We start from the raw sequence: 14,816 nt of genomic DNA, 5'->3' as shown, positions 1-14,816 counted from the left end.
GATGTGACTACTAATAATAAAGTGAGTATATATGTGTGGTGTGTGTGTGTGTGTGTGTGTGTGTGTGTGTGTGTGTGTGTGTGAGGGGGAGAAGACCAGCTTTGTGAAAGTAGTTCTTTTCCTGAAGCAAGTGTAAGAATGAAACAATATCAGCAATCTGCCATTCTACTCAAGCTTTTTGTTTCATTGAGCAATCCAGAAAGAGAGAGAGAAGTGTGAAGGATGCCTTGATCTCACCTCTTCTTCCAGTTTGATTACTTTAGCTTGTGCACTGTTCAGAGCCTGGTCCAGGATTTCTATGTGCCTTCTCTGCTCCTCATTGGTCAGGCGCATGGACGCCAAGTCCATTTCTAGTTTCTCTTTCTCTTTCAGATATTCTTTGTCTGGAAGGGTGATAAAAGGCCAAGACCAACTGTTGAAAGTGAAGAGACATCAAACGCTTGTTTCTTTGGCAATTGGGGTAGAGAGGAAACTTTGAAGTACATATCTTGTTTTCATCTCTATGTCCCCTAAAATATGTAACTGAAGCTTTTTCTACTCCCTGCCTACAGAGGTCACTTCCTCCTTCTCTCCAAAAGTCAGTATTAGTATTTTACAACCTTTTGACTTACAAGGAAGCATCCATAAGGGTTAGTCTCAGGATGGCTCATACACGGCACACATGAGAGTCAGCATTAGGGACTCTCTCTACTGAAGTATACGTAATTTTCTTTTGTCTATTTGCTTTCCTATCGATGATGGATTTCTTGCAACAATGAATATACTGTAAGCTTTTATTATTTAATCTTACCAGAACATCTTGCATTATTTCTATCCTGTTTTATACTAGAAGCTCATGTTGCATTGGGGCATTATGCACTCTGCTTATTATAAATACCAATATTTCCTGTATGAACCACAATGTAACAACTCTGTATCACACCACAGAAGTACACTCAGAGAACCAATATGGTATGGTGGATGGAGAATGCTGGACTAGAATGAGGGAGGCCCAGGTTGAAATCTCCATTCAAACTGTCATCTGGGGCCAACCAGTAGGTCTGAAACTACTTTCAGGTGTGCCGCAGAACTTCAGTATATCCAGTATTTCCAGCAGGAGGAAGGAATGAAAGAAATTGGCAGTGAGGAGGGCCGGATGGTTTATATAACTTAAGTGTGAAAGGAGGAGGGCAGACGAAATGACAGAGGATATGAAAAAAAACTGAAAGAACAGGGATAACCAAGAAGATTACTGCACACTGGTTTTAAACTGCAAGTACACTAGAAAGGAAGTGGCTTTGGTGAAATTCATCACACAACAATGCCTCCCTCCCATAGCTACCCTGTCCCTCACCCATTCCTTTTCATTTACAGGGAAAACATGTGAATGATCTGGGAATCACACAAGTCTGCAAATGCAAATGTCATTCAAGGAAGTGATTGCCAGACACGTGGTGCCAATGTCTCCTCCTCCCCATCCCATTCCCCCTCACTATTATGAAGGGCCCTAATTACCTTTTAGTTTTTTCTTTAAATATTTTCTTTCTTTAAAAAAAACTTTTAAAGAGTTAGTTTGGGGCTGCAGAGCTCCGGAACTAAGCAGAATAAAAGGGAAAAAAATTCAACCAAAAAAGCTCTAAAGCCATGCTGGGTAGGACATTAGTCAGGGAAGTGGGGTTAAGCGACAGATCAAGAAGAGATCATGATGGGGGCAGCAGGACCAGCCCCATAATTGTGAGCGGTGCAGCGATAGCTGCCTAAAAGTGGCTGCCAATTTGCTTCTGGTAAGAATTCTGATAAGAATTCAAGGTGCTGATGGTCACATCAAAAACACCAAACAGTTTAGGACCTAGATACTTGAGTATTTCTCCTTATATATGCCTGCCTGAGGACTGAAATCTTCTGAAGGACACTCACCCGTGTCCCACCAGTGGTAACAAAACAATGTGGGAGGACACAGGAGAGGTCCTTCTTGGCTATGGCACCCTGACTTATAGGATACCCTCACTTTAGAGAACCAACTGGCAGCAATGTCTGGTTCTCTTTGATGCTAGGTCAGGAAGGAGCATTTTATTAAAACTATTGCAGTTTTACTTATTTACTTATAAGCCTGCACATGCTTTTTAAAAAACAACAACAACAAACCCACTCTGGTAGTCATTTTAAGCTGTTTTGTTTGAATTGTTTAATACAGTATACTTTTGTCTTAAATTATTTACTGATTTTAATCTGGAATTGTTATGTTGTTTTATCTCTTTGCCGACCTAAGATCCCATGCTATAAACATGGGATAAAAACAATTTAATAAATAAAATAAGAAGGAAGGAAGGAAACAATAAAACATCTCTGGATCAACAGGTTTTGTCTGAAATAGGGAGACAAAGTCATGATATCTTTGGAGCCTATTAGTATACAATGTCTATTGTTTCGTTTATATATCCGGGGTAGCTGTGTTGGCTATGCTACAAAATAGAGCAAAAAAACCCATTTGGTAATGATACCTTTTTAGGCCAACCAAAAGATTCAAAATACATTACACACAGGCTTCTTCATCACACATCGATGTCAAAAGTGAGACAACTTTTTTCAGCTGTTAAAAACACAGGTAAATCCTTTGAGATCTTGCCTGTTTCTGTACTATACATGATGATGATGATGATGATGATGATATTTATTTGTATCCCACCTCTCCCTGTGTTGGATCGAGGCGGGTAACAACAAACATAAAAACAATAAAAATAGAACACAACAAACCACAAGTAAAAACATAGCAAAACATATAAAATCTAATTCCCTATCTCCCTCTCACCTTAAAATAGCATTAAAAATAATAATTCCCAACTGGAGAGTGAACATTCCGAGGAGGTCAATTTGGGAATGGCTGCTGGAAGAGATCCATTTTTATTGCCTTCTTAAAGGCCTCCAAAGATGTTATATGGCGGATCTCTTTCAGACTTTTCAGAAAAGTCATTCCAGGCTTTTGGCGTGGCAACAGAAAACATCCTCTGGGAAGTCGATACCAGTCTGGTTTTCTTGGACTGCAAGAGATTCTTCCCAGAGGACCTGAGAGTGCGGGAAGGATTGTATGGGAGGAGGCGTTCTCTCAGGTAAGCTGGACCCAAGCCATGTAGGGCTTTATAGGTAATGACCAACACCTTATACTGTGCTCGGAAGCTAATAGGCAGCTAGTGTAGGGATTTTAAGATAGGTGTAATAGGTTCAAATTTCAAACTCCTTGTAACCAATCTGGCTGCCATATTTTGGACCAATTGCAGCTTCCGAGCAAGGCATGAGGGTTTCCCCATGTAGAGCACATTGTAGAAATCGAGACGAGAGGTTACCAGTGAATGTACAACCGTTTCTAGGTTTTCCCATTCCAGGAAGGGTCGTAGCTGGCGTATTAGCAGAAGCTGATAAAAGGCACTCCTGGCCGTCACATCCACCTGAGATGACAGCTGAAGCGACAAGTCCAAGAGTACACCCAAGCTATAAACACAGTCGTTTAGGGGAAGTGTGATCCCATCCAGAACTGGAGAGTTTATCACTATTCCCAGATTAGGATTGCCTATAGTGAGTACCTCCATTTTATTTGATTTACATGATGACTAAAAGCCTCTTTGAAGGCAGAATACAGAGAGTCCCTTGTTTTGTTTATTTGTATTTATTAAGGCACTTGTCTGGTACCCCAAAGTGATGTACCATAAAATCACAATATAAGAACAAAACAGGAAACGATCCATACCTGAAAATTACCTGAAAAGCAGACTAAAACCAATGTTAAAACACAAAGGGCTGAGAGATTAACATACTTCAGGCTGTCTTTTGGAAGCTCAGTAAAGATAGAGCCAGATCTCCACAACTGAGGAGCTGCTAGAGAAAAAGACCTACCCTGTATGTGCAGCAGCTTAATCTTTCAAGGTGGTGATTAGACCAAAATGGCTCCTAGAATGTAGGAACTAGTGCTGTGGCCTTTTATACTTGCTCTTTTATACCAGCTGTCAATTCTAAAGCTGTTTCCTAGTACCAACATCCTTTCTCTTTCTTGCAGAGGGTGTTGCTGTTCTTTATTTAGCCTTGCACCATTCAAGTGAGCATTGCTTGTGAATCATCTGAACACACAGGAATCCACATAGCTGATTACAGCTTCAGCTGCTGCCAAACATTCCACACAGTTCTCATGCTCTGGAATGAGCTGCAGGCTGGCTCATTCAGCAACAGACATTTATTTGAAGGCCTCTTGACCTTGACAAAATGAAAGACCTCTTAGCAGGAACATGAGGGTGAATGGCTGAACACTGAGAGTCCAAAAGGGTTGCCAAGGGTCCTTCCCTATGCCCAAAAGGGTAAGCAACAGACCTTACTGACAACCAACCCTCTTCACCACACCTCTTCCCTCTTCAATATTACCTCTGCTCCTCTCTTTGAAAGATGATATTGGGGTTTTTTTGTGACAGGCTACCCATGCACCAAATCGAGTGGCCACATTTCCTTGCAAAACAGGACACCCAGTTGAACATATGTTCCCTTCATTTTCACTCTGTATCACAGTCTCGCTGACATCTCCCAGATGTGTTGGACAAGAATTACCACACTCCTAGCCAACATGGCCAGTGGGATGATAGCTGAACACCTCAGGAAACAGGCAAAGGACACTGATGCTCTGCTAAAATTTCAGCTACATTAAACATAAAGAAAAAATCTAACTGCTGATTTATGTCCACAGTTTTATTTCTCAGCCAGTTATTATAAACTGTTTCTGAAAGCAGTCGTTAGAATTAGGGTCAAGGAAATGTGCTTCACCCATGTTGAGCAAAATACCTTGGGCCCGTGATCAGCTGGTGCGACCCCTTTGGTGAAACATCCCACTGTTGTCTAATGGAGCAGTGGTATATCAATGGAGAGGGGAATCTACTCTACTTTACTGAGACCTTTAAAAGAGGAGATTATTAGACTATGCCCCTTTGGCAGGGATAGACACCTTGGGTCACCTTCCTGGGAGAGAGGCAGCATATAAATAATTAGAATAAACAAAATGTTTAACTGTTGTTGCTATATAACAAATATATATATAGTGATATTATTATTATTATTATTATTATTATTATTATTATTATTATTATTCACATTGGACCAATGTCTTTTAATACACACACACACACCAACTTGACTGAGCAGTTGGGAGTAGCCCACAAGGCTACCTAACAATATTATAATCCCACAAATTGAAAATACACAGACGTGGCTATTATTCCGATGCCCACAAATAACAGCTGAGCCATTCATTTCTCGGAAAGAGTCTCCAAGATCGTGCTAATATCCTAGAGAAATATTGGTAAGATCTTTTTAGAGCAGAGTTGTCTTACAAAAAATTATATTCACCCAAGGGAAAACTTAGCAGACACTGCAGAATGCCAGACTTCCCTTTTGCATCTAGGGCTACTGTGTATATGACATATGCCAAGTCCTGTGGCCATAGGTATCATAACTATAAATAAACATGACCTGCTTAAGGAGGTTCTGTATAACCCTTTTTCTATTCTTGGAAACACTTTATCACCTATTTGGAGCACTGAACTGCCTGGCATAGATGACAACGATCCTTGCTATTTTATATGACCCCATTTCAAGGAACTATATTTGCTTACATGCTATGAATTGATAATACAACCTCTCAAGACAAATGGTGGAAACTTCCAAGAGCTACATCAGAACTCCAAATAGTTGTGGGAGTGAGATATGTATCCTTCAGAAATATGCTTAACTGTATAAACATACTTTGTGCCTGAGACCTTAATACTACTTGGTACTGCATCTGAAGAAGTGGCTTTATATCCATCATAGCTCATGCTAAGATAAAAACCAGTTTGTTTGAAAGGTGCTGCTGTATTTCTTTCTCTTTTTTCCCTTCCCTGGCCTTCCTCCTTTTTATGCTGCCAGCTACTTCTTTGCAAATTGGAACTCCAGTAACCCATGAGGGGTTGCATCACTACTGCAGAAATCTGGCAGTCATATAGAATCAGAGTCCAAAGGGTCCCCAAGGCTAACCTGTCCAAACCCCATGCTATTCAAGGATATATAGCTAAAGCCCTCCTGATAAATGGCCATGCAACTTCTTTTTAAAACTTCCAGTGAAGGAAAGCTCACCACTCTTTGAGGTCTGTTGAAAAGCTCTTCCTAGTGTCTGGAGCAGTCTCTGCTATATCATCTACATGACATCCCTTCAAACATTCAAAAAGTTGATATACATGTTGGTGTTAAAATCTGAGCAGCTGTCAATAGTGCAGAGAACCTTCTTGAACCACTGAGTTCTGCCAGTGTGCCGGACAGTGATTCTCCTTCCTTTCTAGGAGGTAAAGGAAGATTTTTCCCACCTGCTGCCACCAGCAAATAAGAACAGTGGGGTCCAAAAAACAGCCTTCAAGTAAGTCACCCATGGGCTGTAGCCTGGCTTTTGTCTGCCTGTTTTAGTAGCATAAGTTACCTCCTCATTTTAATGACATGCCTAGAATAGTTTAGAAAAAGGAATGAAAGAAACCTTGCATATGTTGGGGAAGGCGCACCTGGACGCAAAAGTCTTTCCCCTTCATTGTAGAATGAAGCAAGCTAAGATTCATATGTGTACGGTAACTCCCTCTGCTTTGGGATTTGGCCTCACCCACTGTTATCATGTGGACCCCATCAGGTTTTGCTAGAGGTAAAGCAGATCTCCAAGACAACAAAAGTTCCCATCTCTGAATATGGATGTTAATAAAATATCACACAAGGAAACCCCAGAGAAATGTACCCCATGGTGCTATGGAAATATAAAAGAAGGCCTATTAAAACCTATGGAACAAGGAATTATATTCTCAGATCTGAACCTGAATGAATTCAGAATTATCCACAAAGGAGAGGAAAAAATCATCTCTCTAGGAAGTGCATTTCTCTTGAGACTGTTCACTGACATCAAAATATTTATCAAAAGTGTTCCCATTTCTCCACCCACCACCTACGTAAGAGCTGCAGCATACAGTAAAACACATTTATAGCTAATAGCTATAAATAACCTTATAGCTTCAGCTAAAAAGCTGTTAAGAAATGATGTCAAATCACATACACACAACATACTGCATACACCTTCATGATACTCACTCTGAGAAGCATAAAGATCTTCTGTTGCCTTATCTTCATGTCCATCGAACTCTCGGCAGGCAAGCTGCCTATTGGCAGTCTCTAATCGCTCTGCACAGAAATTGAAAACAGTTAAAGAAGAAGAAAAATTCTGCGTACGAGACTGAAGGCCAACTACAAAATAAAATACATATCAACAGATATGATATAAAGAGAATTACAAACTCATGTGGAAGCGGACCTATTTATAGAGCAACAAGTAATAGATTATGCTGAAGGACTGATATGACCAACCTGTATTTTGAATGGCCTTAGCAACTTTCACAAAAAATATCTGCCTTCTTAAGAAATTGCTAGGCAACCCTTTGGAAATTAGAGTTCATCTGAAGCTAGTGATTCAGCCCAGATTGAAGGTTGTCCAATAGGTAAGAAGTCTCCCTGCTGTGGTCCCCATTATTCAAAAGCATCTCTCTTTTCAACATCATGAGACTCTGAGTATATTCACACTGCAGAAGTCTGATACCACTTTAACTGCCATGACTTCTCCTACAGAACCCTGGGATTTGTAGTTTGGTGAAACACCAGAGTTCTCTGTCAGACCAGGCTCAATACCACATCAAACTACAAATCCCAGGATTCCACAGAATGGAGACATGTATATTTCTATCTACAGTGTAGATTAATTCTCTGTCTCTTTTCTGCAGCACACCTATTGGATATGTCTTTTTTGCTTTTGTTTTTATTTTCCTCCTACTGTTATTCCTCCCCATGCCAAACTAGTAACCTGAGAGATGCTGCTTCTTCAAACACTCTTTTCATTTTCCATAGGTGGGTGGAGGGCAAGCCTAAGACATTTTGCTGCCTGAGGTTAAGCAGCAACAGGTGCCCCACCCATCCAAAGGAAAGTTCATAGTACCCCTAAACCTGTCAAATTAATCCAGCATATTAGGAACAAAATCTTGCAAGCATATCTCTCCATCCAGTGTGTTAAAAATAATAATATACTAGCAATGCAAATTACTCAGTTTGCTGGCTTTTCATGATCCTCAAAATCTACTCCATAAGATGGCTGCCTCACTCTGTTTACAACAGCACTGGCTCTGCTTGCCATCACTATAAATCATGACACTATTTTTCCCGCTGAAAGCCCACCAAAAGATATCTTTACTTTTCCAGAAAGAACAAACACTGGAGGCATGCAAGAGTTATACCATTGGTATATCTAGCCCTCATAGTCTGTATTCTCTGTATTCTGAGAAAAGTGAGACATAAAAGAATAAGATACACAGAGAGAGAAAAAAAGAAACCATCCAGTATTCTGACTTGGAGCCATTTTCCAGGGCCTCTAAAGGTTTTGTTAGGTTTGTTCCATGTGTGGGACTGACTACACTATCATCTTAACATAGGCAATGATAAAATTCAGAGTTTAGCTGCAGTGCTTAGAAAAGTTCTTGTTTGGCCTACAACTCCCAAATCACACGGGATGCAAATTCAGTGGCTTTGTTGGCTGGGGAATTACAGGATTTCTAATCCAAAAAGTGACTTTTTAAAGCTCTAATTGGTGTTGGGAGTTTTAATCAGAGGCCTCAATCCCAGATGTTGTCTATTTGCATTTTATTTTTAATTCAGATTTATAAAATGACATTCTTCTGAAACATTCAATAATATTTACAGTAGATTCTAGTAGAAGCTTGGTCCTTGACAGAAATGGCAATAGAATGAAGATTGTTCAGATGCTTTTAATATACATGTGTTTTGCTGTACTTTTTTCGTGGGGGGGATTAGTCATTTGATTATATCTAGATCTAATTTTATAAATCTTTATAAATTAGGAGACCTAATGAGATGGGAAATGGGGCTCCTTTGCTTATGTATACCATCAAGAAATGTTCAGCAAAAGCCAATTAAGGAAAAAGTAATGCATGTAATATTCAGCTTTCTTTCTAGTATAAAACAGTGGACTGGCTTACAAGTTATGTTTAGTGTTTGGTGCATGAGCCTCTGGGACTGTGCGCTTCCGACTCTGTCAACAGATTGGAAGATCTGGTTGTGTTTTCAACTAACCCCAGTTTCTTGGAATCTCCAAACCCAGAAAAGCTTTAGTTAGTCTCAATTGTGGTTTAGTACCAGCTTTCTCAACCTGCTGCCTCCAGATGCTATGAAATGAAACTCCCATCAACCCTGGAAGGTGAATCCCAAAACATATAGAGTATCCTAAGCTGGGGGAAAGCTACACCACCTAGGTCCACTTAGGCTATATGACAGACCACATCTCCCAATATATGTCTGCATGGACTCTCATATCCACAGGAGAGGCCCTTTTCTTTGTCCCACCACATTCACTGCCTTCACAGGCATGTCTGGTGCGAACACAAGAGAGGGCCTTCTCAATGGCTGCCCCTACACTTTGGAACTCCCTCCGTAGGGAAATTAGAATGCTCCCCCCCTTTCTGTCCTTCCGTCAGTAGACCAAAACCTTTTTATTCAAACAGCCTTTTAGAACTGAAAAAGGGCTGCAAGCCCTGCATTGTTTTCATCATACTGTTTTAAAAATCTTTTAAACTGTATGTTTTTAATATGGTTCATAGTTTGATACAGTTTTAATGTGCAAGCTGCCTTGAGTTCATCTTGGGGGAAAGGCAGGATATAAATAAATACGGTGGTGGTGGTGTGGTGGTGATAGAAGCAGCAGCTGATCTAGGGGAACCAGCCAACTTGAAATGGTAGTTTGCAAGTCTGTTTGTTCCCTCTAAATCATTGTTAATATTAAATACATTTCTTATCTTAAATGAAACAACTCCAATCTCCTTGATGCTGGGGGAATAGCAGCGGGGAAGGGGCAGCAAACAAACTTGGTCACCCTCCTTCCCATAACATTCGACTGTGATTTTTCAGTGTGCCATCCAAATGTATCCACTGAGGGTACTGCATTCCACAGAGGGTTTAGCAAGGAAGGAGTTAAGCAGAGCAAATCCTTTAGGCTGCCCTAACCATAATAAATAGCTCTCTAAAATTTATGACGGAAAATAATTTGTCCAGTCTCTGATGTGGCAATCTGGAATTTGATCACTGGAACACAACACAAATGCAATGAAAAATGAAAAGACCTTTGTCAAAAAGGCATACCACGCAAGTCCCTGTTGAAATCATGGAGCCTCCTAATTTCCCCTTCAAGTTTGTTACGCATTGCCTTGTCTAATGACTCTCTCTTGGTGGTAGTCTTCACTAGGTCTTCATAAGCTTCCGAAATCTTCTGGATTTTCTGTTCAAACTGGGGAAAAGAAAAGATAAAGAAAAGAAATCAACATTCCAATCAGGAGCTGGGACAGGAGGGCGTGTCAGTCATCTGTGAAACTTCTGAAAGAAAGGTTTTGTGGTGGCAGCCAGGAAGTTGTGTGCCCCTTTCACACTAACATGATTTTGCCGGAAGAATTCTCCTACGTGAGGCCAAAGTGGAGGAAACTCCTCCAACAGGCCTTCATAGCTGTATTACTGCTGAAAGCAATCAGCTCCCTATCACCCACAGAAGTTTTCCAATCACAGCAATGGAAGGGAGAGAGCCTCTTCGTGGCAGGGCAAGTGCTTTCAGTCTCAAAGGTCTCAGTATCTTTGTATCTCCTGGCAGGAACTGAGGATGGCCTCTGTCCAAAACCTAGACTTCCAAGTAACAAATGAAGAAGGTTCCCTGTAGTGTGTTAGTTTGGGTAGTGATAAAGAATCTCCTTTTGAAAGAAATCTAAAAACTAGGTCCCCAATGTTGTTTTCTCCAGATGGCAGTCAAACATTTGCTTGTCACTTTTACCCTTACTTTTAAAAAAGGGTAAATTACTTTGGAGGGATTATTTTATTATTCTTATTATTATTATTATTATTATTTATTATTAACCTTTATTATTAAGTGCTGTAAATTACACAACGCTGTACAATATATCTTTTTAATTAGATGGTTACCTGCCCTCAGCTTACAATCTAAAAGAGAAACGAGACAAAGAGAGGGAGTGAGGTCCAACAGTTCTTCTCTACCTCAAGGCCTGGACAGGCAGATGGACTGGAGGGAGGGCTGGCTTCTTGGAGCTCGCTGCCTCTCTCTCCCTCAAGATGGTGGATGAAGGGGGCTTTCTTCTTCCAGGCAGACCTGGTGGAGCTAGCCTCCCTTTCTGGAGGGAGGGTATCTGGAGGGTATCTGGAGGACGCCTCTCTCTCGTTCAATCCGCCCCGCGCACTCAGATCATCAGGGCACTATTGTTAAGGTTCCAGAGTGATGAAATATAATTCCACCTCTAGGAGGGCTTTTCCATCTAGCCCCCAACCTCTGGAACGCGCTGCCCTTTGGCTCCGTCAGCCACCTCCCTAGTCCATTCAGAAGGCTAAAAACCCATTTATTCGAACAGCGTACCCCTGACCAGTGTTCTCCCCCCCTCCTCTCGTCAGCACTGCTTTGCCGCATGAAATTTATTATTTTTTTGAATTGTTTTAAATGTATTTTGTATGGCCCTGATGTGTATGTTATGATTGTTGTTCACCGCCCTGATTTTTAGAAGGGCGGTATACAAATAAATTTTTATTTATTTATTTATTTATTATTTTCCTTTCTCCAAGATGGAGGATGAAGGAGGATCATTTCAACCCACCCCACCCCCACAAATAGGACTTTTTTTACTGTTTTAGGTTTCAAAAACAAAGGAAACTAAAGAGTAACAAAAGAAAAACAGCATCAGAATGAATAACGAATAAATGTTATTTACATATAATAGCAAATTGCAATATTTAGTTTTAAAGCACCTTTCCAAGTTTCTTCCTGGCAATCTGTAAAACCACTGCCAGTGATAGTTGAAGCTATTTTCTACCACGCCACATCACTGATCCATCTAGCTCAGGAGTGGGAATCCAGAGATATTGTTGGACTGTAACCCAGCATCCTTAAACAGCATAGCCAATGGCGGTGAGGAACACTGGGAGATGCACTTCAAGTAGCCATATCACTTCACCCCTGAACTAGCTGAACAATGCCAGATTTATGAAGGTTTGTCTATTGTGTTCTTTATATCTCACTTTCCTGGGTCCCAAATTGGCTTACAATTAAGTGACAAACAGATACAGCAAAGCACATATTATACAGTATTCCACAACCAAAAAGAAGCAAGTTCTAAATGCTTAATGATGGATTGTATTTTTCTTTAAAAATTTAATACGTACTCTTTTGTAAAAAGTCCAAACCTTTCAGGGGAATGTATATTAAACTGGTGGTCTTCTCAGGGTTACACATTCAATATATTCACAGCAGAACTTTTGGCAGTTGGCAACTCCAAACATTTCATATATATATAAAAGTAGGAAGCCTAATCCCATTTGTATTGTTTAACAGTCCTGTTTATGGAGAGATATTTTTTCCAATTCCCAAAGCCTTACTCTTAGAAGCTTTTTCTGCCTAGTTTTCAGCAAATTTCTCTACAGGTAGTCTCTCGTGTCACATTGCAGGCTTTTTCCAAGGAGATCTTCAGAAACTTTTTCAACTCTAGTAATAATAATAATAATAATAATAATAATACAATTTATTTCTATACCGCTATTCCAAAGATCACAGCGGTGCACAACAAGCAAGTAGACAAAAGGGGGCAGGAAAGCCAAGTTGCCCAGTGGTCTTCCACTCATACAACTTGTCAACACAACTTGAGATTCTCCAAAGGTTGAATTTTATCCCTGTTACTGAATTATGTACTTGGAGTGAATCTAGAATGAACTATACCCTCAGTATAATGCCATCAGAGGCATGTAGTACCATCAAGATAGGACTTTCAAGAAGAAATCCAGAGCCCTTCTCACCTGAATGAGAAAGATCCACAGACAATAGGGCTGGCCGGCTGGGTGACTGCATTTTAATATGACATAATATGCCTTATCCTCTAAAGCCAGGCTCTCTTTTTTAAGACTACTGAGTCCCAAATTTAAAATTACTAATTCCTTGATCCATTACTGAGTGCACAAATGATGATTGCATTCTCAAAAGAAACCCATTTTCTACCTTTTTTTTCCCCTAAGACTTTCGTGCCACCAGAGAGACATGTTGGAAAATTTGGAGCAAAATGTGCTGCCTTCAGTGGGAAAATATTAAACTGGACACTTCCCAATGAGTTAAGAAGCAACAATTAAAAAGGGCGGCATGTGAACTGACAAAGGGAACCCCCTGCCAGCTAGTTCAGGAAAGAAAATCATGCTGACAGTCTGGAGACCTGGTTTTTGGCATGGGATATAAAGAGAGCAAGCTGTGTTAAAATATGGCAAGAACTGGAAAAAATACTGCCAAAGAGAAAGGCAATCCAAGTTCTATAAAACAGCATAGCAGCAAATTTACTATGGGTCAAGTCGTCATCATCATTATGTTTTTACAGCATGTGACAGAATTCAAAGCAGATATTATTACAGTAAGCAACAGCAACTCTAAAAGGTAATGAAAAGCAAAATGGTTCCTTGCATATACTGTAGCTACTTAGAACAGAGATGGAGAATGTGTGGCCCTACAGATATAGTTGGACTGCAACTCCCAGCCACACAGTCAATGGTGAGGGATGATGGGAGCTACAGTCAAACACTACCAGATGAGTCACACAGTTCTCACTGATGCTACAGTGGGAAGTGGTAGCATCATGTAACTAGTATAACCTGTTGGAATATGATCCAGAAAGAAAATGTCCAGATGTGGGTGAAAGGTGACAGGGTAACTATAGGTCACCTGCAGCCATGATGACTAAGCATTTGGGCTGTGCTGAGTCACAGGATGTGCTGTCACAGTGATATCATCATGAGGTGGAAAGTATTGCAAAGTGCTGCAAAAGCATGGAATCACCCTGCCTGGGGCCTGGGTTTAAGGTGACACACCAGGAAGAGGCTGGACTAAGTGGCCACATGGCACAAATGTATATAAGGGTGGAGCCTCATTGTACAGTGTGGGTTGATGTTGTTGTGGTGTTATGCGAGTAGGTTTGTCAGAGAAGACAAACTTGTACATAGAGCAACTGAAGATTAAAGAGCCTCATTATGAGACATCTGCCTCGAGTCTCCTTTATCAGCTTCTGGAGGTAGAGAGGAATTTCTCTTCCATGCAGACAGCTTTTCATCGCTTCTCAGGTAGTCTTCCTGGTGCCAAGTTTCAGCGTTAACCTACGCACACTGCGCAACCATGCTAACGTAACCTATTCAAATATTGTTTTTATAATGAAATGGCATGGTAGAAAATTAAGAATGGGAACATGCCCCTTCCCCTCATGTTTTGGACAACAGCCCCCTTCCTCCTTGCAGCATTGTTAGTGGAAAGGGGTGAAGCGAGCTATAATACATTCATATCTGGAGGGCCCCAGCTTAAGAGAGTCCACAGCTGAAATGGGATTTATTCTGGAGATGTCGAAGATCTCTAGGTATTTGGTCACCCTAGGTGAGAAATATTTTGGCACCCCCTGTCGCACCCCATAATTATTTTCACCCCTTGATTTCCGCTGTTTCATTTGTTAAAACTAAACATGACATAAAACTTAGGTTCCAATCTTTCTTGAGAATTAGCCAAAAAGCCAATTAGGTTTTTACAGGCTACTATTTAAATTGGGTTTGAAAACTATAAAATCATTTTTGACATAAGTTTAAAGTATTTTTTTAAAGAGAGTAAAACAAGTCCAATTACTAAGTAGGTTAGGTTAGGTTAGGTTAGACTAATTTTGCTATTTAACGAATGTTCT

General features: G+C 40.5%; 1 protein-coding gene across 1 annotated transcript in view; it reads right to left on the bottom strand.

Annotated features, from left to right (window-relative positions):
• AMOTL1 (angiomotin like 1) overlaps positions 1 to 14,816 on the bottom strand; it is a 98,079-nt gene that overhangs the window by 21,943 nt on the left and 61,320 nt on the right. The window contains exons 6-8 of the mRNA XM_042458663.1: positions 10,216 to 10,360; positions 7,111 to 7,200; positions 238 to 383 (exon numbers count right to left, since the gene is read on the bottom strand). Of these exons, the coding sequence (XP_042314597.1) occupies positions 238 to 383; positions 7,111 to 7,200; positions 10,216 to 10,360 (381 nt within the window). The remainder of the gene's footprint in view (positions 1 to 237; positions 384 to 7,110; positions 7,201 to 10,215; positions 10,361 to 14,816) is intronic.

Source organism: Sceloporus undulatus, chromosome 3, assembly GCF_019175285.1.
Source record: "Sceloporus undulatus isolate JIND9_A2432 ecotype Alabama chromosome 3, SceUnd_v1.1, whole genome shotgun sequence".
Classification (NCBI taxonomy): domain Eukaryota; kingdom Metazoa; phylum Chordata; class Lepidosauria; order Squamata; family Phrynosomatidae; genus Sceloporus; species Sceloporus undulatus.
This window is presented reverse-complemented; position numbering and strand designations above follow the sequence as displayed.